General features: G+C 37.5%; 1 protein-coding gene across 2 annotated transcripts; it reads right to left on the minus strand.

Annotated features, from left to right (window-relative positions):
* Positions 1-1,928: 1,928 nt before the first annotated feature.
* RCN2 (reticulocalbin 2) lies at positions 1,929-18,097 on the minus strand. 2 transcript variants are annotated; one of them, XM_057723480.1, is made up of 7 exons: positions 17,716-18,097; positions 17,244-17,349; positions 14,527-14,723; positions 7,693-7,806; positions 4,290-4,386; positions 3,269-3,411; positions 1,929-2,743 (listed from the first exon to the last, which is right to left on the minus strand). In XM_057723480.1, exons 1-7 carry the CDS (start codon positions 17,857-17,859, stop codon positions 2,591-2,593), a joined length of 954 nt encoding a protein of 317 aa, XP_057579463.1. In that variant the 5' UTR covers positions 17,860-18,097; the 3' UTR covers positions 1,929-2,590. The 2 variants fall into 2 exon arrangements, with proteins under 2 accessions (XP_057579463.1, XP_057579464.1); XM_057723481.1 differs by having other exon boundaries at positions 3,269-3,408; positions 17,716-18,060.
* Between the last annotated feature and the right edge of the window lie 9,371 nt (positions 18,098-27,468).

A 27,468-nucleotide genomic window follows, 5' to 3' on the forward strand; every position in this document is an offset into this window, starting at 1 on the left:
GTCTATTTTTAAAAAACAAAACTGCAAAGGAAAGAACTAAGTAAGGCAAACATGACACCATGGCTTTTACTATGAATGTCCTGGCTTCCTTTAAGTTCATACTGCAAACCAGAAAGTCATTTACTGTCCTATATATTTGCCCAATCAGAACCACATATGAACTGATTGTGCAAATACTGTCAACTTTTCCATTTTGAAGTAGTACCTGAGTCAAACGATGGAAGTGATTAAGTGCTTCAGCAAGAATCAGCTAATAATTCAAAAAACCTCATTCTATTTTTACTCTCATTCTATAAGAATAACTTCAAAGTATCCTAATTCTATTAAAGTCAAAATAAAAGCTTTATTTTTAAAGAGGCTTATTTAAAATTTAAATCCAAATAAAAGCCTTAAAAATAAACTTTTCTATTTTGAATTAGCAGAAGATATAGAAACTCTGTTCAAGCAGATGATTCTTTTTCTCTGTATGCTTATAAAAACCAATTGTTTAATACCAAATCTTCACTCAGTAAGGATAGGCTGGGCTCTGCTGTGGTTTAAAAAAGCAAAAACGAACACCAAAATCTTAGTAGCTTAACATAATAAAAGTCTATTTTTTGATCATGCAAAGTCCACTGAGAGTCCGCCTGACCTCCATGTGGTCACACAGAAATCAAGACTCCTTTAATTTTGTGGCTTCACCACTTCAAATGAGGCATCCCCTACAACACCATGGCAAAGGTTTGTCACTGGCCTGGTTTGGGAGTGACACATACTACTTCCACCTGTATTTAACTGGTCAGAACTAGTCCCTGCTCACCCACGTAGGGGCTGGAAAGTGCAATTTTATTTATGCCAGGAAGTAAAGGAGTACAGATATTGGTGACCACTAATAATGTCCCCAAATTCTTCTATCTGCATGACATCAAGGCTGGATATAGAATGCTAGCTCTTAACTCATTAGGATTAAAATAAAAGCCATATCCGATGATCTAACAATTCTGGTATGGATTTTGGAGAATCTAGTAAGTAAAACAAATGTTTAGCATGCTAATCAAACTGGTTATTCCAAATATCCCAACTTCAGTAAGGCTGACAAGTGGCCGATGACTGATAATGGTATATCTTTAATTCTTAAAAGGCCAGACAGGTATTGTAAGTTAAAATGAAAACGATGTACTTTAGATACCAGGGTAAGCAAGCTATCATTAAAATGTGAGCGTTTACAATTTGCATTCACAACTCTCATCAGCAAAGGTAGGAGCAGTAGAGAGCTGAGCAGACGCAGTCAGTTCTATCAGAAAAGAGCTTCGGGTTTTCTCTAACTCATAAAGACTGGCTGAGCCCCTCAGTGCTGTGTATGCTACAGAAGACACAACTTTAGATTGGAAAAAGATTAATAGAGTGCATAGCTGGCCTCTTCACCCACAAACAAAAGTAATTTAAGAAAACAGAAAGAAAAACTATCTGTGAGTCAAAGCTAGGAAAAAATGAATTTCTCACGTTCTCACTTTTCTTATCGCCCCCAAAGGTAATAAGTTGACTTCCTGAATAAAGTTAAAACTGACCATTTAAGTGTGGACGAATGCTTGTCAAGTAAGATCTGACTCTCAGTATGACTGATCTTGAGTTCTACTGGTGATAACTAATCGGCCCTACTGGTGATTTCAGTCTGTGTAATTCTTAGGATTATTTCTAGCCCCAAACAGCAAGACCACATTTGCTACAATAGCAACTGAAATGTGCCAGGTGTACATTCAATTATGATTCTTTTATCAAAAAAAAAAAAAAGCAAAATAAGAATATACGGCAAGAATATAATTTAACAGAGTTTTGAGAACATTCACTCCCCAAATTCAGGAATGGATGAGGTGAAGTAATGTATAATACAACAAAACTTTTCCGAAATTCAAGGTTTACCTGAAAAATTGAAGAAAAACAAAAGTATAAAAAGATAGGACATTTCATTTTTAATCAGTCAAAAAAAGAGTTCTGGACAATGTCAAATTTCACACACCATAATGCTATAGTTACACATTAAATATAATTACTATCTATACATATGCAAAAATATAAAGTTCTATTTCATACAATAAAACCCTTTATAGAAACCATTTTAAAATTAAGCAGAACTTCTCAACATTAACATGTGAGGTATAAGTCCTTCTAAGGTTCCTTTAAAGGTTTTAAAACAAAAATGCTAAATCTAAAAACAATGTCCTTCTGTCAGTTCCCAAATTAAATCTACTTAAAACAAAAATTGATAGCTTAGTCACATACTACTTAAATAATATTGTTCAGGCATCTCTAAAATCCTCCATTTTTTTTCAAGTATGGAAACAGAGCTCAAATATTCCACAATACAGTACTAAACAGATGGAATATTTAGGAAAGACTTTGTTGTCACATGGCACACTTGTTTCTTCAGTACATTTTGAAATAAATATCACGTTTCTGTTTTACTTCTAAAAGGCCAAAATTATAATGTACATTAATTGTGACTGTGAGAAGACTTAAGAATGTAAAATATAACATCAACATTTTATCACAAAAGTAAAGCTGGTAATAAACTATAAAAGGAGCCAGTACTCTACTCAGATATACCCAGGGATTAAAGCTCATCATGATAGAAATATTCATCATGAAGCTGTCTGCCATAATCTGTGGCTTCACTGGTAAGAAACAATTCCTGGTTCTCCAGAATCTCTGCTTCAGAGAGCTTTCTGTCACTATTCAAATCCATTTCATCAATTAGATGAAGAGCCTTTAAAATAAAACAAAATAAAAAAGTGTCAAGTATAATAAGAATTTTCAGCAAGATGTTCAAATTCTAACGTGATTTGATTTGTCAAAACCATTCAGGTATGCTAAGTACTCATTATTGTCTAAGCATCTAAAAATATTAACCATTGTGACCAGGTCTGTCTACAGCATCCCTCATTACCTCCTTTCTTAATTTCCACTGGGTTCTTCTGCCTCCTCCCAACTCAAATCCAATTCAGAATATCTCAAAGTCAAGCATAATTAACATAACCCATTTTTGAGCCCCTATAGGTAAATACAAACTTTTATTAGTCTACTGTACTATCAAATTAATACATGATACAATCTTAACTTCTTTGTCTCCTTGAAAATGTAAAACAATCTAAAACTGATCATAGATTTAAATCAAGAAATAGCAATGCATTAATCCTAAATAAATAATTCCACTACTTGTTTCTTTGGCTTAAGATTCTGAATTTCCTTTACTATCAACTTGGGGATGAGAGAGTAATTCTGTGATACTCACCTCTTCTTGTGCAATGCCCTGATTATTGGGTACTACCCAAGACAACAGCTCTTGGGGATCAAGCCTGCCATCGGCATCTTTGTCATAATCATTCAGGAATCTATCTTTCTCAACAAGTATCCACTCTGGATCTTCATTTGCTGCTTAATATATTCAAAAACAAACAAACAAAAACCAAGAACATAAATATGCATACACAAGAATATCACATATTTCCAATAAGAAGTTTGGTATAGCCCTAGAATAAAGGAAATGAATTTAAAGCTTACCACCATGAAGGAGGCCCAAAGAAACAGAAGTACTTAATTGAAAAATCTTGAAATAAGTATAAACTCTATGGTAATTTTCAAAAGTGATACTTAGAGTTTTAAAATTGTTGCTTATTATCACAAACTAGTAATTTTGTTAACTGCTGCTACTTGTTCTGATACAGTTTTCCCAAGTTTGAGCTGGGTAATGTTTTTATGTACATCATATAACTAAAGCTTCCTGTGTGTTCTTACAAAGCAGCCATGTGTAATTTTAAAGTGACATTCAGGACAAGTGATGCTTTTAAGTAACAATTCTGAAAAGACAGCTGCTTATAGGAAAAGCTGCATATAAAAACTCCTCAAATTTCACACACTTACTAAGCCACCTTCCAGTCTTACTCCAGTATTTATAGGATTTTTTATTTTTTTCTCTTTCAAGATCTACCCACAAGGGTACAGAAGTCTGTTTAAAAATATCAACCTTTACTTCCTCACCCATTTGGACTGATAATTACATTGTATTTGTTTGAAAAGGATGAAAACTGCTTGAATCTAGACATGGAACTAAAAGTGAGCAAAACCGCATTTTCAGATAAGCTTTGAGTCCCTTTGTTTCGCTTCTATTTTATTGAAATTGGCAGGACAAGGAGGAATCGCCCAGTTCTTCTTCCATTTTCCTCTGTCAAACAGAGCTCTCAATGAGCAAGACTGTCTTTCAATTTCTTTCTTCCTTTTGTCCGCCTCCTCCCACACATCCCCAGGCTACTTACTTGGGTCCCGCCTATAGTCACCAAGAAACTCTTCCAAACTAACAAATCCATCACCATTTTTGTCATGTTCTTCTAAAGCCTCTTGAATGACAAATTCCTGTTGCATGTATGTTCATAAAAAAAAAAAAAATTAAGTCACAAAAGTTTCAATCCCACCATCTGAATCAATCCTACTACAGAATTTCTTTAGGAATAATTATTTTGGTTATCCATACTTGCAAGGCAATCTTTCTAAACATTGGGATTTAGAAGCAGGAATAAAACCCCAAATATTAAGCAGCTTAAAGTTCAACATCCTTAAGCGTCTACCATTGAGCACTCCACAATACCCTCCCGAACAACGCTCACCTCACACTCCTATTTTCCGCCCCTTACCCTCCTTCTGAAGAATGACATCTCTTACTACCTCTGTCTTCTTTAATCCCACTTTCCCTCCAATCTATTAACAGCCCCCAAAGAACTCTTATTTTAGATGTCTTTGCATAGAGCTGTTGTTCTACCCTCAGACCTGAAATGGGTCAGGCCGCTACAAAACCTCAACCTCCCTGCTTCCTCTTCCACCAGTCTATCCTCATCCACACCAGGCTGCCCCCAAATCTGTTCCCCACTCTTACTAGGGCTTCTTACCAACCAATCCCCCCTGACCCAAAGATCACACCCTTTCTAGCTATGCTTGACCCAGGATGACCCACTTGATGCTTCAGTACATCCCTTATGACATTCCTATATCCCCTTGTACCATCTTATTATGCCAGTCCCCACCCAGTACATCAGACCCTAATCACTTTCTCCTTTATTCCAGAATCAGAGAAAGATACAAAAATAGAAACCTAGTCCTTGTAAATTAATTTTTTGCCATTTTGGTGGACTCTCACTGCAGCTTGGAAGTCTATCTCTGCCTCACTTTGTCTAACATACACTCTACATCTGTTTTTTGAAACCTCCATTTTCTTTGAGCCTTATCCTAACTCTCTCCAACACACTCTTGGCAGAGACCCTCCTGTTTTTCCAAACATGGTACAGGTCTTCTGAAATTCTTCCTTGTTTCTCGGCATTGCATCCTCACCTTTAATTACCTCTATTTTTATGCCTTTTATTTATGCCTATTTTATTACCTTTATTTTTTATGCCTATTCCTCTCATCATTTCATGCCTTTGACCTCAGCAGGTAAAGCTCTCTCGCCCTCTTCTCTAGGGTGAAGCCCTTAACTATTTTCCTAGATCCCATACTTCCCCATTTCCTGAGTGCTTTCTTTCACCCTTAACTACAGCCTCTCCCAAGGCTCTCATCTCTTTTCCACGAGCTTCTTCTTCCGTGCCTTTAAAAACATTCAAGTCCCCATAACTTTGCTGCACTCTTTAACTACCATCCTGGTTTTTCTTTTCCTCTCATAGGTTACATCTAATGTTCTCATTTCCTTATTACCTGCTGCCACTTTTCAATCTGGATTCTAGCATTGCAACTACAATGAAATATATTCTCAAAAGTCTCCCATTCTAATCAAATCCAGGGGCTTTTACCTACATCTGTAAGAAACAACACTTAAATACAAGTTGTTGGGGTTTTTAAAAATCAAATATTATAGATTTTGTATATAGAAACCTGGGGATCTTAACCTGGAGATCCAAAGATTAGTTTTAGAGAGAAGATCTGAGAATCTCCTGAAATTATAATCCAATACTTCATGTGTATGAGCATGGACATATATAGGATTTTTCTGGGAGAGAGTAGTTTGCATTATATTTTTTAAAGGAGTCTGTGATCCAATAAAAGAAACACTGATCAAAATGATTATTCCTCCATTTATGTAATCCTCTTGGGAAACAACAGATTGATTTCAATAATGTTGCCTTGGTTAAAATAATTTTTGGAACTATATAAATGAAAATATCTTTAAATTCCAAATTTTAATCCAAAGCAGAATCACTTAGTTGATCTTGTACCCTGCCCTTTCCTATATCAAATATACTCTTAAAAGGAAAAAGGGAGACACAAAAACAATTAAGGTAAATAGGAATTAATGAAGCTGTTCTGAATGAGACACCGATTTATGGTCACACACCTTACGTACTGCCATCAACACCAACTCAGCACAAAGAACATCCTTCCCCATCCTGACATAATCTGTTCTGCAATGGTACTATCTTTATATCATTGTTACGCCAGCCCCAAACCACAGAGTCATCTCTGATTCTTGCCACCTTCCCTTCCCATGCTTAGTCAGTCAACATTCCTGTCTGTGCTGTCTTCAAAATGTTGGTCAAGTCTAATTCATTCCATTGCCACCTTGTATTCCAGGGCCATAACACATAATGCCTAAATTATTTCATTGCTTTCACTGGTTATTTCCCTCTGCAGTCTTCAACTTTTCCTTATTCCCCAGATAATCAAGATCCAACATCCTCTGCCTACCATGCTAGGGCTCAATTAGCTTGTCTCAACTTAATGTTGGTACTTAAACTGTGCCCAGCAATCTTCTTAAACTACGTCATGTATTTTGTGCCAAGTGAGAAATCAGAAGCCTCACAATGGCAAGAGAGGTGGTACCAATGGTGGTGTCTTGCCACTGAGCTATAGAGAAAAATGTTTATGTAGCCTTGTTATCAAGGTAGCATCATCTGACCATATCCCATTAAACAGAAAGGTACATCTTCCCTCCCTGAAACATGCAGGGAACCAAGCCACAGGACTGGAGGCTGATGCCAGGCAACAGACCCAATATAAATGTTTAGTTTATTTTTTAAAAGTCATTTCTTGTATTAATCTTTACCCTCCAATATGATAGTTTCTGGTCTCAAGAAGCTTACCAAGTCATAGCAGGGACTTAATGTTGAATTAAACCTAGATTTCAACAAAATTTTGAAGAGCTGGTACTTCTTTTAAGTACCAAAGGGATGAGAGGACTTATTATGCCTAAAGTTACAAAAACATTATCAGTTACTAGAGCTGCCCCCCCGCCCCCCACCACACACACCCCCCCTATGAAAAGGGATCCAAATGTCATACATTTTCCCAGACCAAAAGTTTTCATAAGTGATGTGGTAAACTAAATAGGAAGTTCTAGTGTTACTAATATTGAAAAACTGGAGAAAAGTCTGAAAGCTACAAAAGGACAAGGAAGGCACTGAAGATAATGTGGTTATCAAAGAGAAACTAGCCAGGGAAAGACTGATGCTCATATATATTACAGAGATTAAAAAAACCTCATTCCTTATCTTTTCCTTCCCAATAAGCACCTCCCACCCCACCAGAAAGCCTCCTTCCCACTCCTTAAGCAGGGAAAACTTTAGATCTTCCTGTCTCCCCAAACTGTTTGCTATACAATTCACTTTAATTATTTTGTCAAAGCAAGTTTTAAAGTTTTGATCATTCAATAGTTATCTTGAAATGGTTCTTCCTTACCGTCATATAATCAACTTCTTCAGGATGCTCAAAAGCAATAAATTCTTCAAGATTCAAACCAGGACCTGAATCCTGGTTAGCTTTTTCAAATCGCTTCTTGTCCTTCAAATGAAGCTTTGAAAATTAAACATTGAACACATTTAGAGGTCTCATCCACACCATTACATCATTAAAAATACTTAAAAAATACAAACTATGTGAAATCTAAAGTACATTTACATCCATTATCATATTTTATCCTCACACCATCCCCCTGAAGGTAAGTTGGGCAAATAACAAACATTTATTAGAAGCAATACAGAGACATAGGCTCTAGAGTCAGAGAAACTCAGATCTAAATTCCAGCAATGCCACTTACTAGCTTATCAGTTAGGGCAAATTGCTTAATGTTTCTGGTCTCCTCGCCTATGCAATTGGGATAATCTGACACCAAAAGCAACAAAAGCAAAAATAGACTACATAAAATTAAAAGGCTTCTGCACAGCAAAAGAAACCATGAATAAAATGAAAGCTACTGAATGGGAGAAAATATTTGCAAATCATATATCTGATAAGAAGCTAATATCCAAAATACATAAAGAACTCATACAACTCAACAGCAACAACAAAAAACAGTCCAATGAAAAAAAAGGGGCAGATCTGAATAGACATTTTTCAAATAAATACAAATGGCAAACAGGTACATGGAAAGATGCTCAACATCATAAATCATCAGGGAAATGCAAATCAGAACCACATGAGATATCACCCGACACCTGGCTGTTATAAAAAAGACAAGAAATAACAAGTGTTGGTAAGGACAATATATAGTGGAACATTACTCAGCCATAAAAAGGAATAAAATCTTGCCACTTGAGACAGCATGGATGTACCTCAAGGGCATTATGCTAAGTATAAGTCAGAGAAACACAAATACTGTATGATCTCTTACATGCAGAATCTAAAAACAAACAAACAATCCCCCCAAAACCAAACTCAAGATACAGAGAACAGACTAGTGGTTGCCAGAGGTGGGGGGCGGGAGGGGGGTTGACAGAAATGGGAGAACTGCTTTTTGTTAAATAAATTGAATACTTTATAATAAGAAAAAAATCTCTATTAATCAATTGGTATGAGAATTCCTATCAAGCAATTAGAAACCTTAAGTATTAGGTATTAAATAAATGTTACATATTACCATTATTGATAGAAAAACTGAGATTAAAATGATTTATTGAAAGGGATGTCAGAAAAACAGCTAAAATATGTTGAACTTGGATCCTTCCTGTTCTTTCTACAGTACTACACACTATCTTCTTTAACAATCTCAATAGTTTTTTGAATGCCCCAAAAGCAATAAATTTAGACCATATATTAATTCTTGGTATGCCTATTTCTAACTGTTTCTGGTCTTCAAAATGACTTTTCAAAAACACCTTAACAGATTTCAAAAAATGTTCCTCTTATGAGAATACTTTTGGTAAATGTACATAATATTTGGAAGTCTACTCTTTGTAGGCTCTTTATAGTGCTAATTCTGTATGTCCAGATAAAACACAACAAAAGCTGAAAAGGGCCTATCTTGAGGTTGAGGTTATTCAATAATTATACCCTTTTTTACTTTCTCATACCTATCTTCCTTTTATCTCCCCCCCAAGTACATTCTGATAGGAAATCAAGAAGTAGCAGCTATTAGGCACAAGGCTGCCTTTAATGAATTTCTCAAAGGTAAGTCTGTAATTAAGAGCCTTGGAAGCCAATAGTGGCCATATTGCTAATCCTGCATAAGTTCTATTTTGAGAATTTCTGGGAATAACTTTCCTTACTATAAAGTGATGTGTATTAAAGTGCACATTTTTAAGAAAGCACAATTTCAAGTATTTTAGAAGCTTTTAATTTACGTGATTCACTCTTGAAAAGAAATGCTCTTTCTAGTTTTTTGGACTACTAGAGGTGAGGCAGCAGTCACTTACTGAAACACTAATTCTTCCATGATGATTGATATACCGTGGAGAGGCTCACTTCTTTCCCCAAAGAATTTGTCCTTTAATCATCTAGTTTCACTAGCCAGTTATATTCACCCCATCATGACAGAGAGGAAAAAAACTGTTTCTAAATAGCTGCTTTTAACTGAATATTTCATAATTTTAAATAATTAGACCAAAAAATGTACATGTTATGTTCAGGTTTAACATGGGGAAAGTAGAAAACTGAGAACTTAGGTACTTTGTTGAGCCAATCAAGTTCTTTTTTGAATAAATCACTAATCAAAATACTAAGTGCTTAGATTCCCTTATGAATGAACCCTTCAACCTGGAGCAAAAAGGTCCACGTTTCTGCAAAAGGAGCTGAATTTGGCCAAATTTGCCTATGGAAAGAAAGGCTCTCTTTCAAAGATTTCTTAAAAAAAAAAAAAAAAAAAAAGTAGTTTTCTGGTTTACATTTCTCAGACTTTTTAAAAATAAATAATGTGAGTGTTAAGTTTTATTCATGGTCATTTGAGGAACACAATTTAAAAGAAACTGATATTAAAGAAGCTAATACACCGAAAGACTTTTTTTCAAAGTGGCAAATTTCTAAAAGAGAACAACAGAAGACTATCAGTTTCATAAAACCTCAACACTATTTTTCTTCTGCATAAAAACCTCGTGTTCTAGTGGAGGGTAGAAAGTACTATACACAGTAGTAAAAAGACAGAAACTACCATACTCATTTATTTTATATTGTAACAGAAACTTGTGAAGAACAAAACTGCCATCTTTTGGTAGAATAAAGATTTTACATGAGGAAATATATAACCTGTGATACCAGAACAAAAGTCTAGGTCTTAAAATTCTGATTAGCCACATGCAAGATGATATCTCACATAAATAAACATTGCTTATGCATGCACGTTCAGCAGCTGGCTTTAGAAGTTAGAGCAACTGAGCTTTTGCCAGGTTGCTCCTCAAACTTTAATTATCCTGCTTATAAGTGCTGACTATACTTGTTCATCAGATCATGAAGAAATGCTTTTTCAGGCATTTGAAAGCCTGAGAGGGTCATTATTCCAGGCTATCTCTACTCTGTATATGAAAACATCAAAAATAAGATAAAACTCAGGTATTGAATTGATTGTTGTTTTTTAATAGGCTTCCATATAGAAACATTTTATTTAGATATCCAATTACTTTTTATGATTATTTTATGGTATAATGTTTAGTCTGTAACTTTGATTAAGATGGACTCATTCTTCATCCTTGATTTTTTATTTTGAAGAATAACGCAGCTGTGTCTGGGTTCATACTTACACTCCACATCTACTTTTAGTGGGTTTTATCTATCTACCTACCTACATATCTATCTATATCAAATTCTAATTAAGTATTATAAATAGTACTTCATGTAGAGACATATTCCTGTGTAGTCAAAGAATAACCAATAGGACTGCCATGGAGAAGTGTTCATTTTAGCGATCCATCAATTCCTCTAGGCTGTTAAGGTCTATTAGATAATTCATTCTTTAAAGGAGAGTCTTATAATCAACATGTACTGAGTACCTAAGTGGGGAACACACCATTAGAACCCGACATCTTTTAAAAGAAAAACTGTTCATAAATAGTTTATATTAACAAGTCATGTGTCTCTTCAAAGTGAAGATTTTCTTCCCAACACCATCATGCATTATTACATCCCATCCCCCAGAAGAATACAGATTTAAAAAACCACACACGTTTCTTATTTTTGATGGGATAATAATTAAATCTTTTGAGTGGGAAAAAAAAAAGACACAGAAGCTAATTCTAGTAAGATTTTAAAATAATGTATTTAACTTCTGTTAATATTCCCTAGCAGGGAAGTCATAATATCATACCATGCTTTGGTTTTAGAAAAGTCTTGGAATGTGAATGATGCTTTTAAGATAAATTAATTCCTATAGTAAAGGAGAACAACTAGTAGACAAATCCCAGATCTCATTATCATCATTCGTTTTCTTTTTAGTACTAAGTAGTGAAAAGACTGATTCATACTCTTCACTCTGCTGTAAGATCAAGACACAAATAAGGAGAAAAAAAGGAGCAAACATATTTTTCCCTTATATATTTAATCCTAACTAATCTAAAGCTGATATAGTTAACAAATGCTTAAACAGCTTTCAAAAGCGGATTGCATATATTAAAGATAAACATGAATCACACATGCTTTCTTCAACAATATTCTTTCAAAGCAATATAGAAGAGCTTACCAGTCCAACTGCTATTATCAATATTTATTACTATTTCTCCATACTATTATCAACCCCATTTTTAGGTATGAGGAAACTGAGGCATAAGGAGGTTTAACTTAACCTAAAGTCCCAACACTGTTAAGTGGCACAGCTGAATGTAAAGCCAAGCAGACTGGCTCCAAAGCTGGAGCCCTTAACCTCTACACTGATGGTATGTGTACAGCATATGCATAATCATTAGCAGAGGAACAACCAATTTTGAGTGAGTGATGGCCAACAGAGTTCAAGTGGCCAATAGGTTTCTAAAATAAATATCATATACAATGATAAAATATGGCCACAGTAAAAACTAAAAGGTAGTACTAATAACAGGACAGGTAAGTTAAGGAAAAGAGGAGGTTCAAATGTTTTCCAAGCACACTTGACTAATATTTTGGGACACAACATTTGCAACAAGGTGTTTGGTTTTATTTTTTTCCCACATATGAAAAATTCTTTAAAAAAAAATCTTTAAAATTACCTCTGAAATACAAAAGTATTTGAAATAGCAATTTATTAAGCCCATAGTAATTTGGTCTTAAAAAGTTCCTGCTAATTACTAAGTAAAAAGTCTTTAAAAGTTCCTATTAATTCCTAAATATTGTCTTCCTCAACTCTGCTTAAGAAATATATTTCAACAAATTAAACCATGAGACACAACAGAACTCATAGTGATACTGAATCTTCAAAAATAAGTTACTTTACAACAAAAACATGACAAGATGTTCAACATCACTAATTACTAGATAAATGCAAATCAAAACTACAATGAGGTATCACCTCACACCGGTCAGAATGGCCATCATCAAAAAAATCTACAAAATATAAATGCTGGAGAGGGTGTGGAGAAAAGGGAACCCTCTTGCACTGTTGGTGGGAATGGAAACTGATACAGCCACTATGGAAAACAGTATGGAGGCTCCTTAAAAAACTAAAAATAGAATTACCATATGACTCAGCAATCCTGCTACTGGGCATATACCCAGAGAAAACCATAATTCAAAAAGGTACATGTACCACAATGTTCACTGCAGCACTAGTTACAATAGCCAGGTCATGGAAGCAACCTAAATGTCCATCAACAGACGAATGGATAAAGAAGATGTGGTACATATATACAATGGAATATTACTCAGCCATAAAAAGGAATGAAATTGGGACATTTGTACAGACATGGATGGATCTAGAGACTGTCCTACAGAGTGAAGTAAGGCAGGAAGAGAAAAAACAAATATTGTATATTAATGCATATATATGGAATCTGAAAAAACTGGTATAGACAATCTTACTCACAAAGCAGAAATAGAGACACAGACATAGAGAACAAATGTATGGATACTAAGGGGGAAATGGGGGGGGGTGGGATGAATTGGGAGATTGGGATTAGCATATATATACTATTGATACTATGTATAAAATACATAAATGAGAAACTACTATATAGTACAGGGAACTCTGCTCAATACTCTGTGGTGACCTAAATGAAAAGGAAATCCAAAGAAGAGGGGGTATATATATATATGTATAGCTGATACACTTTGCTGTACAGTATAAATTAACACAATACTGTAAAGCAACTATATTTCAAAAAAAAAAAACACCTAAAAAAAAGGTTATTTTAAATGATGCAGCCATTATGGAAGACAGTATTGCAGTTCCTCAGAAAACTAAGAATAGAATTATGATATGATCTAGCAATTCTACTTCTGGATATATACCCAAAATAATTAAAGACAGGGTCACAAAGACGTATCTGCACCTCCACGTTCATAGCAATACTACTCACAGTAGCCAAAAAGCTTAGGTAACTCAACTGTCCACTGATTGATGAATGGATAAAGTGTGATATATACATATAATGGAATATTATTGTCCTTAAAAGGAAATTCTGACACATACTACAACATGGACGAACCTTGAGAGCGTTAAGTGAAATAAATTAGTCACACACACAAAATAATGTATGATTCCACTTATATGAGGTACGTAGAATAGTTGAATTCAGAGACAGAAAGTAGAGTGGTGGTTGCCAGGGGCTGGGGGAAGTGGAAACGAGGAGTTGTTTAATGGATTAAGTTTCAGTTTTGCAACAGGAAAGGGATTTTGGAGATTGGTTCCCTAACAATGTGAATGTACTAAACAATATTGAACTACACACTTAAAAATAGTTAAAATGGTAAATTTTATGTTATGTGTAACTTACCACAATTAAAAAAAAATTTAGTTACTTTATATAAAATTATGTGCTTAAAAATGGGAATAGGCCTCTATAGTCTTAATAAATATGACATAAAACCAATTGTTCGATAACATGAAAAATAAAATATTGAGACACATATTAAAAATACACTAAAAAAAGCAACCCTGGAAATGAGGACAAATGACGCAGCTGAGAAGAACAGATGCAAGGATAATTGAGGTAGTCCAGAATCAGAGTCCTAAATCTGGCTAGAAAGGAAACCATCAAAATGACCACTGAAGTGGAACAGGTGATTGCCTAGAGAACAAGGCAATCCAATCTATGACCTCAGGCATCTTGTGCTCACTCATGCAGGGAGGTAAAATTAACTGATATAATCAAAAGGAAAAGCTTTTGCACACCTACTCACCTGCCTAAAAGACTCCTCTTCTGCATCATCCAAAGCAGTGTTCTCATCAAAGTCGATTACGCGATCATACATCTGAATATTGTACTCATCCCATGACACACTACCATCACTGTTTTTATCATATTCAACAAACTGTTGTTTCGCTTCTTGCATAGCATAATGTTTAAAAGACATTTGAATCCATGAACTGAGTTCACCTATGAGAATTTCCCAGAACACAATGAATGTGACAATAATTCTGATACTTAAGAAAAGTGAGGGTTTCTAAACAGTCTTTAAAAGAAAAAAACAAAAAACAAAGGAAAAAAAAACTTTAGTGTTTATAAATAGTGAGTGAGAACCGGCCTAGAGGTATTCATAGAAATAGGAGTAAGAGACAGGGAGAGCTGTTTGGAATCTAAGGATGTTAATAATATGTGATCCGTACAGAATGTACAGAGAGTTTTCATATGTTTTCTTCACTGAGGTACTCCAAATGCCTAGAAAGCACCTGGCTCAACAAGTATTTATTAAATAAACTACCAATTGGCCAAAATAGCATGACTTTTAAAATATATTATCCAAAAACTTGCAGATAAATTGTGCTATCACACATCTCTCAGGAAGCACAAATATTTGAATAACTAACCATTTATTTTAATGTGTTGGAAAAAAATAGTGTTCTACATTTATGAAAGTAATATAAAGTTTTCCTTTAAAATACATTTTACATTGAGTTGAATCAAGACTATATTAAGGGAAAAATAGATAAGTAAATATGGCCTAAATTGTGAAAAATGTACTCAGTGACCGAAGTTTGAGAAACATCATTACAGTACATTTCCTTTAACTATATCATAAAACATCTGGAGGAAATTTTAACAAAGTTATGGGTAGCAATTATGATTTATGTCCTTCTTATAATAGCTATCTGTCTTAACTGGGTACCTGAACACATAGGGGAAAAGTTTCTAAATCTCAAATGTCCAACTTTCAGATCAACTTTTAAAAATCTATCACAGACATAATTACTATACTGCATTATGGAAAAAAAGGGGTAGGGGAAGAAAATTATGAATACTTGCAAGGATAGCAAGAGTACCCATTTGGTTTAAGGATAATATGCCATTTGGTTTAAAGAGTGGTACTCCTCTATTGGTTTGGGGAGGTCACATGAATAGAAAAGTAAAGATACTGTCTCTCCAGAAACTCTAAATCACGGTAGAATAATTATGGCAACCATGTGTTGAACAATTACTATATATCAGGTCCTCTATATGTGTTGCCTCTAATCTTCAAAACAAGACAATTATAATCATTGTTTCACAGTTCAGGAAATTGATGTTAGGAATTGAGGACTCACAGCTAATAAGTAGCAGAGTCCAGATTCAAACCCATGTTTGGCTTCAAAACCCAAACTGAACTTTGCTGTCTCTCAAGAACCTGAGTCTAGTCCTCGCCCCTAAAGTGCAAATAAGCAAAATTCCCTGAAGAGTCCTCAAGTAGAATGATCATCATGGCTTAACAGAGTACAGAATGAAACAGAAGCCAGAAACAGAAGTTCACACTTCAGCTCTGCCATAAGGAGTAAGTTCACCCTCTCTAGGTTTTGTTTGCTCATCTATAAAATGAAGATTTGGACTAAGTTCCTTGTAATTTTTAAAAAAGCTTACTAATAAATATTTGAACACACGCAGGCCCTTAAGATAAATAGCACCAAGTCTTCCAAATCAACTTGTTTTGTGTGCTCTCTAGTATAGCCAAAGATGGACCTATTCTTATTGGATAACTAGTCTAAAGGTTCTGTTGTTTGTTTTACGTAGAGGGAACAAAACCTTCCTGAGGGCACCCATGTGAATACTTCATTGACAACACATCTTGAATTTACCAATCAGCTTGTAATTCTCTCTTCAGCAACTTCATTCTTCAGATGCTGAACAGCATTTAAAGAAGAGTTATAGCAAAACAGCTCCTGAATTTTTGTTGAGGATCAACTTGGAAAGTTGATAGGGTTCATCACGTGAATTAAACAATGAGGAGAGGCAGATGCACAGCAATTTATTTAGAATAGTCTTATAATAATCTGTGCATTTCATTTCTGACTGTAGAACTACCTACTTTTTTTTTTAAGTGAAGGATATTAAAGACTGAATTAAGTGCAGGAGATATGGATTCTAATCCTGGCTTTGCCACTCATCTGAGCAAGGCACTTATGCCTCTGGGATTCAGTTTCTTCATCCCTACAAAAAGAGGTAGACATAATAATATAATAATTTGTGATAAACATAATTCACATGCAACAGGTCCTTTTCCACTTGCTTATAAAGAGAAGCAAGTTCTTAAGATTCTAATGAAGTATATATCAAAATAGCAATAAACCACTTAATGCCTTAAGAAGGTTTTTAGCATGTTTCTCTAAAATGAATCATATTGTTGACACTGATAAAAAGTCATGTGAGGAGCAGGGCGTTTGCTCTAGGCATGACTTGCACATACCATGTAGGGTCAATGATGTTTATATATTACTGGAGTAAGCACTGAGTGTTACTTGGTAGCCTATGTCTACAGATTTGCAGGTATAAAGCCTATTCACCATGTCCCTTTCCCCCTCTCACACGGTACCTCTAACTGGTTGAAACACTAGCTATCTACACTCAACAGACACCCTGCTTAAATCTTAGTATTTCTGTCTCCAACAAAGCGATGTCTCCATTGTGAGTTGTGTAGGACGTCCTTACTTTCGGTGAGAAAGCCATCTGAGTCCAAGTCAATTTTCTTTATGATTGACTTCAGTCTTTTGTGTTGCTCTTCGGGGCTGAGTTTAACATATTCATCGACTTCTTCCTTTGGGGGGTAAGCGATATGGGGGGAGGGGGGTCCAGCATTACTATCAGGAGGGCAAAATGGTGGAGAAACATAGAGCTAGCAGAAACCTCCCCTGCCGAGGGCTTTTGGGATGACCCACACCTGCTCTCCAAGGCCCCTGCCCCTTGTAGGGAGGGTAGAAGGGAGCCGACTCCTGGGCCGCGCGATTTTCTCAGGCTTATGGCCCCCGGGGTCCCCCTGAGAGTGAGCTGCGCCCCGCCCGGCCCCCATTGTCCAGCCGCCCCGGCCAGGCCTCGCCCGGCCTCCCGCTTTGTCCCGGGACAAAGCCCGCGGCAGTCGCGCTGCGAGGCCCGGCCCTCCCAGCCCCCGGCCTGGCCGCCTCACCTGGCCGCCCAGCAGCGCCTCGCGGTCGTAGTCGGCGCGGTGTTCGCCCTGCGGGTAATGCAGCTCCTCGGCCTCCCCAGCGCCGGCTGCCGCGGCACACAGCAGCAACAGCCCCAGCGTGGCGGGCCTCGGGCCCAGCCGCATCGCGCCGGCCCGCCGCGGACACACACACACACAGGCGAGGAGGGAGGCGGGAGGGGGCCCAGGCCGGCGGCGGCGCTCGGCGGGCGGTTGCAGAGAGGCGGCGCAGCGTACGTGGGGAGGGGGGACCGGAACACAGACAGGGCCGCGGCCTCGGCTCGCCGGGCGCTCACCAGCCACTCACCGGCCGACACCGGAGCGACAATTGCTGTACTGCCGCAGGCCGGGCCGAAGCCTATATAGCCCCGGCGGAGGGGCGGGGCGCCAGGCCGCGCCGATGATTGGACCTCAGGGCGCTGGGGGCGGGCCGCGGCGATGTGGCGGTCAGAGGCGGGCTCTGAGGCTCCAGGAGGCTGGCGCTCGTGGCCTGGAGGGGAGACCCCCGGGGGAGCCTCTCCTAGCGCCACGACACCCTCCAAAAGACACTCCCCCACCCCGCCCCCGCCGTCTCTTTCCGTCAGCCTCATTTCTGCCAGAATCTCCCTGTCCACTCCATGTGTCCGACCCAGCTTCCATCAATGAGAAAGGCTGGAGATTCGGGTGAAAAAAAAAGTTACTTAGGAAAATCTTTATATTTCCCAGTCTTTAATGTATTACTACTTCTTTTTTGACCAGAGCAGGACGAACGAACCCAGGTACTGAAGGTATTTGTATCTGATGCTCAATTTCGCGACTTACAAGTTATGTGACCTTCACCAAGTTACTTGGCCTTCGAAAACATGTTTGCTCATTTATAAAATGAGTCTAGTAATAAGACTACCTTAAAGGGTTATTGTGAAGATTAAATTAAATAATATGCGTTTAGAACAGTAGCTGGCACATATGGTAAAGTGTCCAGGAAATGTCAGCTTATGTCATGTGGGTAGAAAAGCAAAAGATGATTGAGCAGAAGGAATAGTTTTTTTAAGTACCTAGGAAATCCTTTGCAGATAGAATGCATGTGTACGTGGTTTTTATTCCATGTCTACCTATAGGTCTATGTGATTTCTGCACCTCATCCCAAGCACACCAAACTCAAAGAAATTTGTAGGCTGCAGCTTGAGCCCTTTTCTTTCATCGATTGCTCCACTTAGGATCAGGCCTTTTCACACAGAAGAAAAGGTTTTCTGGGTTCTCTTTCACTTCTCACAGTCTCTATTTGGATTAGGTGCAAGAACTCCGTTCAAAACTGAAAAACTGAATGGGCACAGATTGAACAAATTTCCTGGGTCAGGTTAGAATTTTATTTTTTTAATCAGAGAACATTGAAAAGTTTACAAAACAAAGAGTAAGTTCAATAGGATCTTTCTAGTGTTATAAAGATCAACACAGAATAAAGTTTTAAGTTTCAGAGTATAAACATAGGCAATACTGCAGGGTCAGTTTCTCTAAAACAAACAAAAAGGAAAAACTTTTATCATTTTCATCACATTTTAATTTTAACTTTAGTTCTGGGCTTTGAGGCAGTTTGTGAAAAAGGAAAGACTAATGTCACCAACTCAGTTCTGCACGTATAGTTCTCCAATAAGTACAAAGTAAATTTTACCAGCTCATGATGTGATTCCAATTACAAAGGGTAGGATGTAAAATATTATGGGAACTTCCCTGGTGGCTCAGTGGTTAAGAATCCGCCTGCCAATGCAGGGGATGTGGGTTTGAGCCCTGGACCGGGAAGATCCCACAAGCTGTGGAGCAAGTAAGCCCCTGTGTGACAACTACTGAGCCCGTGTGCTGCAGCTGCTAAAGCCTGCACACCTAGAGCCCATGCTCTGCAACAAGAGAAGCCACTGCAATGAGAAGCCTGATCATCACAACAAAGAATAGCCCCAGCTCTCCGTAACTAGAGAAAACCCGTGCACAGCAACAAAGACCCAATGCAGCCAAATTTTTTTTAAAAAAAGATATTATGGAAGTTCTTCTGAACTCAAGTTCCCCCCAGATGGAGGCTTTGGGGCAAAGGAAATCTAATGCTATCTAAAGAGGTGATGGGATGAACAGCATAAATGTCTGAGCATCAGGACTTCCCTGGTGGTCCAGTGGTTAAGAATCTGCCTGCCAATGCAAGGGACACAGGTTCGAGCCCTGGCGTGGGAAGATTCCACATGCCACGGGGCAACTAAGGCCGTGCGCCACAACTTCTGAGCCCACACTCCAGAGCCTGTGGGCCACAGCTACTGAGCCGACGCACAGCAACTACTGAAGCCCGAGCGCTTAGAGCCTGTGCTCCACAACAAGAAAAGCCACCGCAATGAGATGTCCATGCACCTCGTGGAAACTAGAGAAAGCCCACCCACAGCAACCAAGACCCAGTGCAGCCAAAAAATAAGTAAATAAATAAAAAGAAGGTCTGGGTTCTGTCTTCTGTCAGCCCCTAAACAGGCTCCTTTCCTTCCTTGGGCCTATTTTTTTTTTCATCTGTAAGAAAATGATTAGGTTAGCTCAGAGAATCCTAATTTGGGATCATTGGCTGCTAGGTGGGTCCTAAATGGTATGATAACCTCAAAATCCCATGCAAAATTTTGTGCATAGTACATTTTTGGGGAGGAGGTCTATAGTTTTGCTTTCATCAGAGTCTCAAAAAGATCCATGCGGCCGCCCTTGTAGAAGTCTCTAAGCAGCTCTTCATCTCTTAAAATCCACAGTTTTATGATCTTGGCAGTTGGGATTGTTAGGAAGCAGATTATAGTAAAAACCTATGCTTAAGAGAGGCAAGACTGATCCATTGTCATTACTTGTAATTAATCCATTTTATTTAGGGAAAAATAAGTATCTAAAATGAGTAGGCTGTCAATAAAAAAGGCATTATGAGAATCCAGAAATCAACTTTCTTGACCTATGAAAGACATAGCACATAGCAAATATATTTTTATTTAGATTTTTAAGGTGTAACTTACATACAATAAAGTGCACAAATCTTACATGTACAGATCAACGAATTTATACATATATAAACCTGTGAAACCTGTCCAACACCCCAAAAGTCTCCCTCCTGCTCCCCAAATATCACCTCTGCCAAACATAGTTACTATTCTGATCTCTCTCATCATAGCTAAGTTTCTTCTGTTCTTGAACTTTACATAGATGGCATCATACAGGACTTAAAACTACTAACCATAAACCCTTCTGCCCTACTGGGAAGCAATATGGTACCATGGAAAGAGCACAGACAATTTTGGAATCAGACACACAGAGCTTAAATCAGTCTCCATAGCTTACCCACTTTGCAACCTTGAATAAATGACAACTTTTGAAAATTCTGTAAAAAATGTGATAATAAAAACCTGATGTCTTATGAGAATAGTATATTAAATACTCTGTGTAAGATATCCAGCTCATAGAAGGGGCTCAAATTTTTAAATTTTTCTTTCTTTCCCGCTAGAAAATTTCCACTCCACCTTCCAGACCCAGCACAAGTGTTTCCTAAAGGAGGCCTTTTCTAACTCCCTACCAAGCAAAATTGTTGATCTCTCAGGTCTCTTTGTTCCATTATTGTGCTTTGTATGTCCCTCTGCTACGGCATTTAGCACAGTCTACTATAGCTATTTGTTGATATTACTACAGGAATTTGAGGTCAGGAATTGTGTGATTTCACCTGTATTTCATCAATGCCCCTACTAATAAGAGGAACTCAATAAATTTTTATGGAATGAATGAATTCTGCTCTATTGGCATTCTTTGAGAAGTATGTACTATAGATAGCAGAGTTAGCTTTGAAACTATTAAAATAAGGAATTTGTAGATTTTGAGTTTTTTAAAATGTGTGTAACAATGAATAGTGGCTTAAAAAACAAAGTAATAGTTACTTAACATATTGTTATGGACACAGTGTTACAGGCCCATTTCCATGAGAATGAATGAGATTTGGCACAGTAAACAACTTATGTGGAAAGGCCAACAGACTGAATGAATTGGTACCTTTTCCAAAGTTGGAAAACACAAGACAAAGGAATAGACTACAGGGCAGTGAATGAAGGAACAGCTTAAACTGAATGATCACACAATCAGAGAGATTTTTTTGGTTGTTTAATCTTTTGAGAAGAGAAGGAGTTGTGAAAATTCCAGGGTCATAGCGGATGGAGTCTTAGAAGACAGAAAATATGTAGGTGGGTGGGTGTTTTATAATACCTAGAAAATATTTTCATTTCTAAGGAGTATCCAGAAATGTGTAAGTAGTCTTAAAATTGTAATAACCAGTTAAAAGTGATTCCAACAAATTCAATTTAACTGTTTCTTACTGAATGAGATTTCCCTAAATTAAACATGGATCTGTCCCAGTGATCAAATGATCAAGTGTAATGATAGCTCCATCCTCAAATAGAAGCCATCCTCTATATCCGGCAATTCACATTTATGGCCCTAAGGCAGTTACACCCATCTCTGGCCCTAAAGGCAGCCCAAGTGGACAGATATCAGAGTGCCTTCCCTGACTTGCTGCTTATACCCATAGGGTAAACATGCATCCTGGTTGACCTGGCATAATTATTAATCATGTCCTGTTTCACACTCAAAAGTATCCTAGAATGGGGTGATAAATTATAACGTCACCTTACCTTTGGGCCTCAGATGCAAACTGTCCAGCCCCCTCCCAGTCCTTCTCCCCGAATCCCAGGCTTTATTAAGCCTCAGAACCTTTGCCCACACTCTTTTCCCCAGGTCCTCAACAATAGGTCCTTGAAGTCTTAGTCAAACACATTAGCAGTAAAAATAAAGAATGCAAAGAAGGAAGGGATGAGATTTAATTAAAGAAGGCAGTGAAAGGAGTAAAAAGAGGAATAAGATTGTGTATTAAGAGCGTCTTACAAATTATGATGAAATTGATTTTCTTTTGGCATTACTAAACTAGTTCTGAAGACAGTTTTGTGAGAGGAAATCCAAAACTGATATGAACAGAGTGACTTCTTTGAAAGACACCATTTCCTGAGCCTATAAGTTTTGGAGTATTTGTGGGAACAAAACACAGGATTACTTTATAGTCACACCAGACATTCAAGACTTACATGTTGTTAGATTCAACTGACAAAGAGAAAATGTTCCTGTGATTCCAGCTCCATCACAAGGCAGCTCAGGGACTTGTGAGTGATTTGCGCTTCAGTTTTTTTGATTCACGATCAGCCTCAGGTCTGTGGGCTTTTGAGTTCGGTTGCTGTTAAAGAAAAAAAAAAAGATTTGTCCTACAGTGTAGTGCAGAAACAAAGGAGTTACACAAGTAACACATGCTTATTGATTTTAGCAAAATCAGTATATAAGCAAATAAACAAAAAGAAAAAATGATCATAAATCCCAATCTTATAAATGACTGCTATAAACATTGGTGTTGAACTTTACAGAGTTTTTCTGTATGCATTATGTACACTTTTAAAGGCAGATATGCCTTATGCAAAAATAGGATTAAAAAGGAATCTACTACTATCAATGAAATAACTCGAGAAAGCAGAGGAGCATAGCCCAGAATGACCTACAAGGTCTGGGAAGCCCTTAAAAATCCTTAGCAAGTATTCACATTGCATCTCAGGAGTTTCTTTGTATCAGTTCACTTTTGCCTGATTCCCTTTTCCTTGTCTTCTATCTCCTTGGTTGCATGTCTCCATCTCCCACCATAAATGTGCTTTACCAGATCCATCTAACCTCTGGGAACTTATAATCTATTTTGGAATTGAGAATAACAAGCTAGACCTTTGAGTCTCCTTCAAAATATGATTCCTGGTCTCTACTCTCACTTTTTACTCATAATACGCAAGTGAGATGTGTCTCACATGCTCTGGCTAAGCAAACTCCCACCTGGCACTCAACAGGAGAGTGCAATTAGAACACAAATGTACTGGGAGGAAAGATGGACATGATTGTATCTGTTATTTATTCTATTAGAGAAGCTGGATCTCAGACTTCTGGTGCTCAGAAACTTCTAAAGAGTTTCCACCCATGAGTACTGGGGAAAAAAATCTGTATTCTGAAGTCACTGACTATAATTTTCTATATGTCAATTAGGTACTAATATTTTGTCCACTTGTTTTATCAGTTACTGAGGGATATGTCTTATAATCTCCTACTATGGTTATATATTTCTCTACTTTATTTTTTATTTTTTTAAATAAATTTATTTTTTGGTTGCATTGGGTCTTTGTTGCTGCACATGGGCTTTCTCTAGTTGCGGTGAGTGGGGACTGCTCTTCTTTGTGGTGTGCGGGCTTCTCATTGCAGTGGTCTTTCTTGTTGCAGAGCATGGACTGTAGGTGCACGGGCTTCAGTAGTTGTGGCATTCAGGCTCTGTAGTTGTGGTGCATGGGCTTACTTCTCCATGGCATGTGGGATCTTCCCGGACCAGGGATGGAACCTGTGTCCCTTGCACTGGCAGGAGGATTCTTAACTACTGTACCACTAGGGAAGTCCCTATTTCTCTACCTGAGGTTTTGTCAATTTTTATTATGCATATTTTGAGCCTATGTCATTAAGAACATACAAACTTATATTTTCCTGGTGGACTGACACTTTAACATTATGAAATGTTATCTTTACCTTTAGTAAAGCCTTTCATCATAAGGAATACCTTGTCTGATGTTACTATAAAAACATCAGGGTTCTTTTGATTACTGCTTGCAGGTATACATTTTTCTATTCATTTACTTTCAGCTTCATTGTATTTTTTTTTATAAATTTATTTATTTATTTATTTTATTGGCTGTGTTGGGTCTTTGTTGCTGCACACGGGCTTTCTCTAGTTGCGACGAGCGGGGGCTACTCTTCATTGTGGTGTGCCGGCTTCTCATTGCGGTGGCCTCTCATTGCACAGCACGGGCTCTAGGCACGTGGGCTTCAGTAGTTGTGGCACACGGGCTCAATAGTTGTGGCTCACGGGCTCTAGAGCGCAGGCTCAATAGTTGTGGCACACGGGCTTAGTTGCTCCGTGGCATGTGGTATCTTCCTGGGGCAGGGATCGAACCTGTGTCCCCTGCATTGGCAGGCAGATTCTTACCCACTGCACCACCTAGGAAGTCCCAACTTCGTTTTATTTTTATACTTAAGGTGTATTTCTTGAAATCAGCATATAGTTGAATTTCACATTCAGTCTTAAAACCTTTGCCTTTCTAATTGGAGTATTTGTTCTATTTATAGTTGATATAGCAACTGAGAGATTTGGGTTTAAACCAACTATCTTACTATTTCTTTTCTACCTGTCCTATATACATTGTATGTTCCTTTTCCTCTCTTTTCTTGCCTTATAAAATAAAATTTAAATTTAAAATTTTCTTTTTATTATTCTATTTCTTCCTCTATTAACTTGCTAGTTGTACATTCTTTTACTGTTTGTTTGTGTGTTGTAATAGAGATTATAATATGCATCCTTGACAATGGAAATTACTCTAATATAAATTAGAACTTTCACCAACTCTTGAACAACATAAGGATTTTAGAACATTTTAATTACATTTACTACTCACCACATACCTTACTGCTATTCTTGTCATGTATTATAATTCTTTCTATATAATAAACTTTATAAGATATTATTATTATTATTTCATAAATCAATATTTATTTAGAATTAACCACACATTTATCCTAGCAATTCTAGTAGGAGAGTCACCGTGAAGACCACTTGGGTTCTAAAGTAGAGTCATGACATCTGTAGCAGAGGATTTTATTTGAGCATGGAGTTAAAGTCTATTTTAACATTATGGGTCTCCATTCTTCTTTACCTTAAACCAACAGTCATTGTGTGGTGCTATGTCCCCAGGCAGTACAATACATGGGCCTGAGAATCAAAGAGTGGAAGTAGGAGTGGCTCCACTCACCATCACTCTCAGAAACCTGTTTGAAGAATTTGTTCTTCCTGGCCCCACAATTTTTAGGTCCTGTGGTTCTGTAGATCCTAGTTTCCAGAAACAGGACACTTCCACCAGGGAACAAAGAATCCTATCTAACTTAATACTATGACTGCCACCTTGCCACTTTGGGGTCTTTGTGCCAGTGAAAAGGAGCTACCACCCTGTGGGGGAAAACTGACTTTGATAACCATGAGGAGGCGTGGCTATTGCTATGTAAGGGAGCAGGCAGAAATGTTTGGCACTTGGGTGATCCACTAAGGAGCCTCTTGATACTCCACGGCCAGTTTTAAAGGTAAATGGAAAAATTCAGCAACCATGAGCTGATAATGGCATGGTAATCAGGAACTCAGGATCCCCAGAGATGAGGATCTAGGTCACCCACTAGATAAACCACATAGACCAGCACAAACACTACCTAAGGATGAGGGAAATCTAGATTGGGTAGTAGAGGCGAGAGATGATAAGTATCAATGATGGCCTAGGGTCCAACTGCAGCAGCAGAGACTATAGCTTATCTCACAAACCCTCCTCTCTTACATTTTGCCGGAAATTGTAACTGACCAGAATCCTGGAGAAGCTGTGATAGCATGGCCTGAATCTAATGTGAAAAGCTCATGGATCTGATTGGTGCAAGAAGTAGACCTTGGCAGACATAGTTGATGCTCCACCTGGACTTTCTGAGATTCCTTTTACCAGGTTGGTTGTTGTGTTCAATGCCCAGCTGCCATATACATGGGGTAATGGGTCATACTTGTAACTTTCTCTGGAGGATTTCCCTTGTATGTTTGAAACCTCTGGTGCTGGAGATTCCTGGGAATTATACCGAGTTCCCATTTCTTGGACCATGACTAATAACTAGCTGGGGCAGGGGTAAAAAATTCCACTCCCTTGCTTCAAGGCAAAAAGGGCTCTGCAGTACATTTTATACTCCATAGCTTCTTGTAGGATGAGACTGAAGATAGATTTCACCTGAAATCCCATTCTTGCATAATTCCTTTCCCATCCTGCTTCCTTCCCTCCCTTACCTGTCTGTTCTGAGTGAATTCTCAGTAAGTCACATGCAAGCAAATATACTTCTCAGGATTTTTCTAGGGAACCTTACTAAAGACTTCTCCCAAATAAACTACCTGTGCCCAATTTCTTCTCCAAAGTGAAAAAGAAATGATTCATTCAATGAATTTTAATAGCTGAGAAGACCACATAACCCAAAGTTATTGTAGGGAGACTTCAACTGTTATAAAAGTCATTAAGATGGAATCACAGATTATCTTGGTATACACAACTATAACTGTACTTTCAGTGGATTTTAATAGACTTTGACTCACTTTCTGTATGGAAGATCATGTGTGTTTACAGAAATATCATTAACAATGACATGTGAAAAACTTCAAGATGTGAAATTAGTTTTAAGGGCGTAAATTACAGTGAGAAGAAATTTCATTTAACATCAGGGAGAACTTGTAGATTTTAGGGCAGCCTCAGGTTAGACTGAATTTCCTGTTATCTTAGATTTTCAAATACAAGTTGAAGAATCACTTGGTGAAAACAAAGTAAAGGTCTCTTCAGGCATCAGAAGCATTAAACTGGGATAGCTAGTTGATGCAGATGCTCTATTGTTATCATCTATATTCAGGAACTTAAATATGATATTTGAACCCTCTTTTGGTTGGAGAAAGATTCAACCTAGAAATTATTTCCAATAATTCACTTTTTCTGTTCTTTTTGTTTTGCTTTATAATAACCAGTATTAAGTTCATCATTTGTTTTTTTATGCATTTCTATTTAACCAAATCTCATTCATATGGTAAAA

The sequence above is a fragment of the Hippopotamus amphibius genome, chromosome 2, assembly GCF_030028045.1.
Source record: "Hippopotamus amphibius kiboko isolate mHipAmp2 chromosome 2, mHipAmp2.hap2, whole genome shotgun sequence".
NCBI classification, from domain to species: Eukaryota; Metazoa; Chordata; class Mammalia; order Artiodactyla; family Hippopotamidae; genus Hippopotamus; species Hippopotamus amphibius.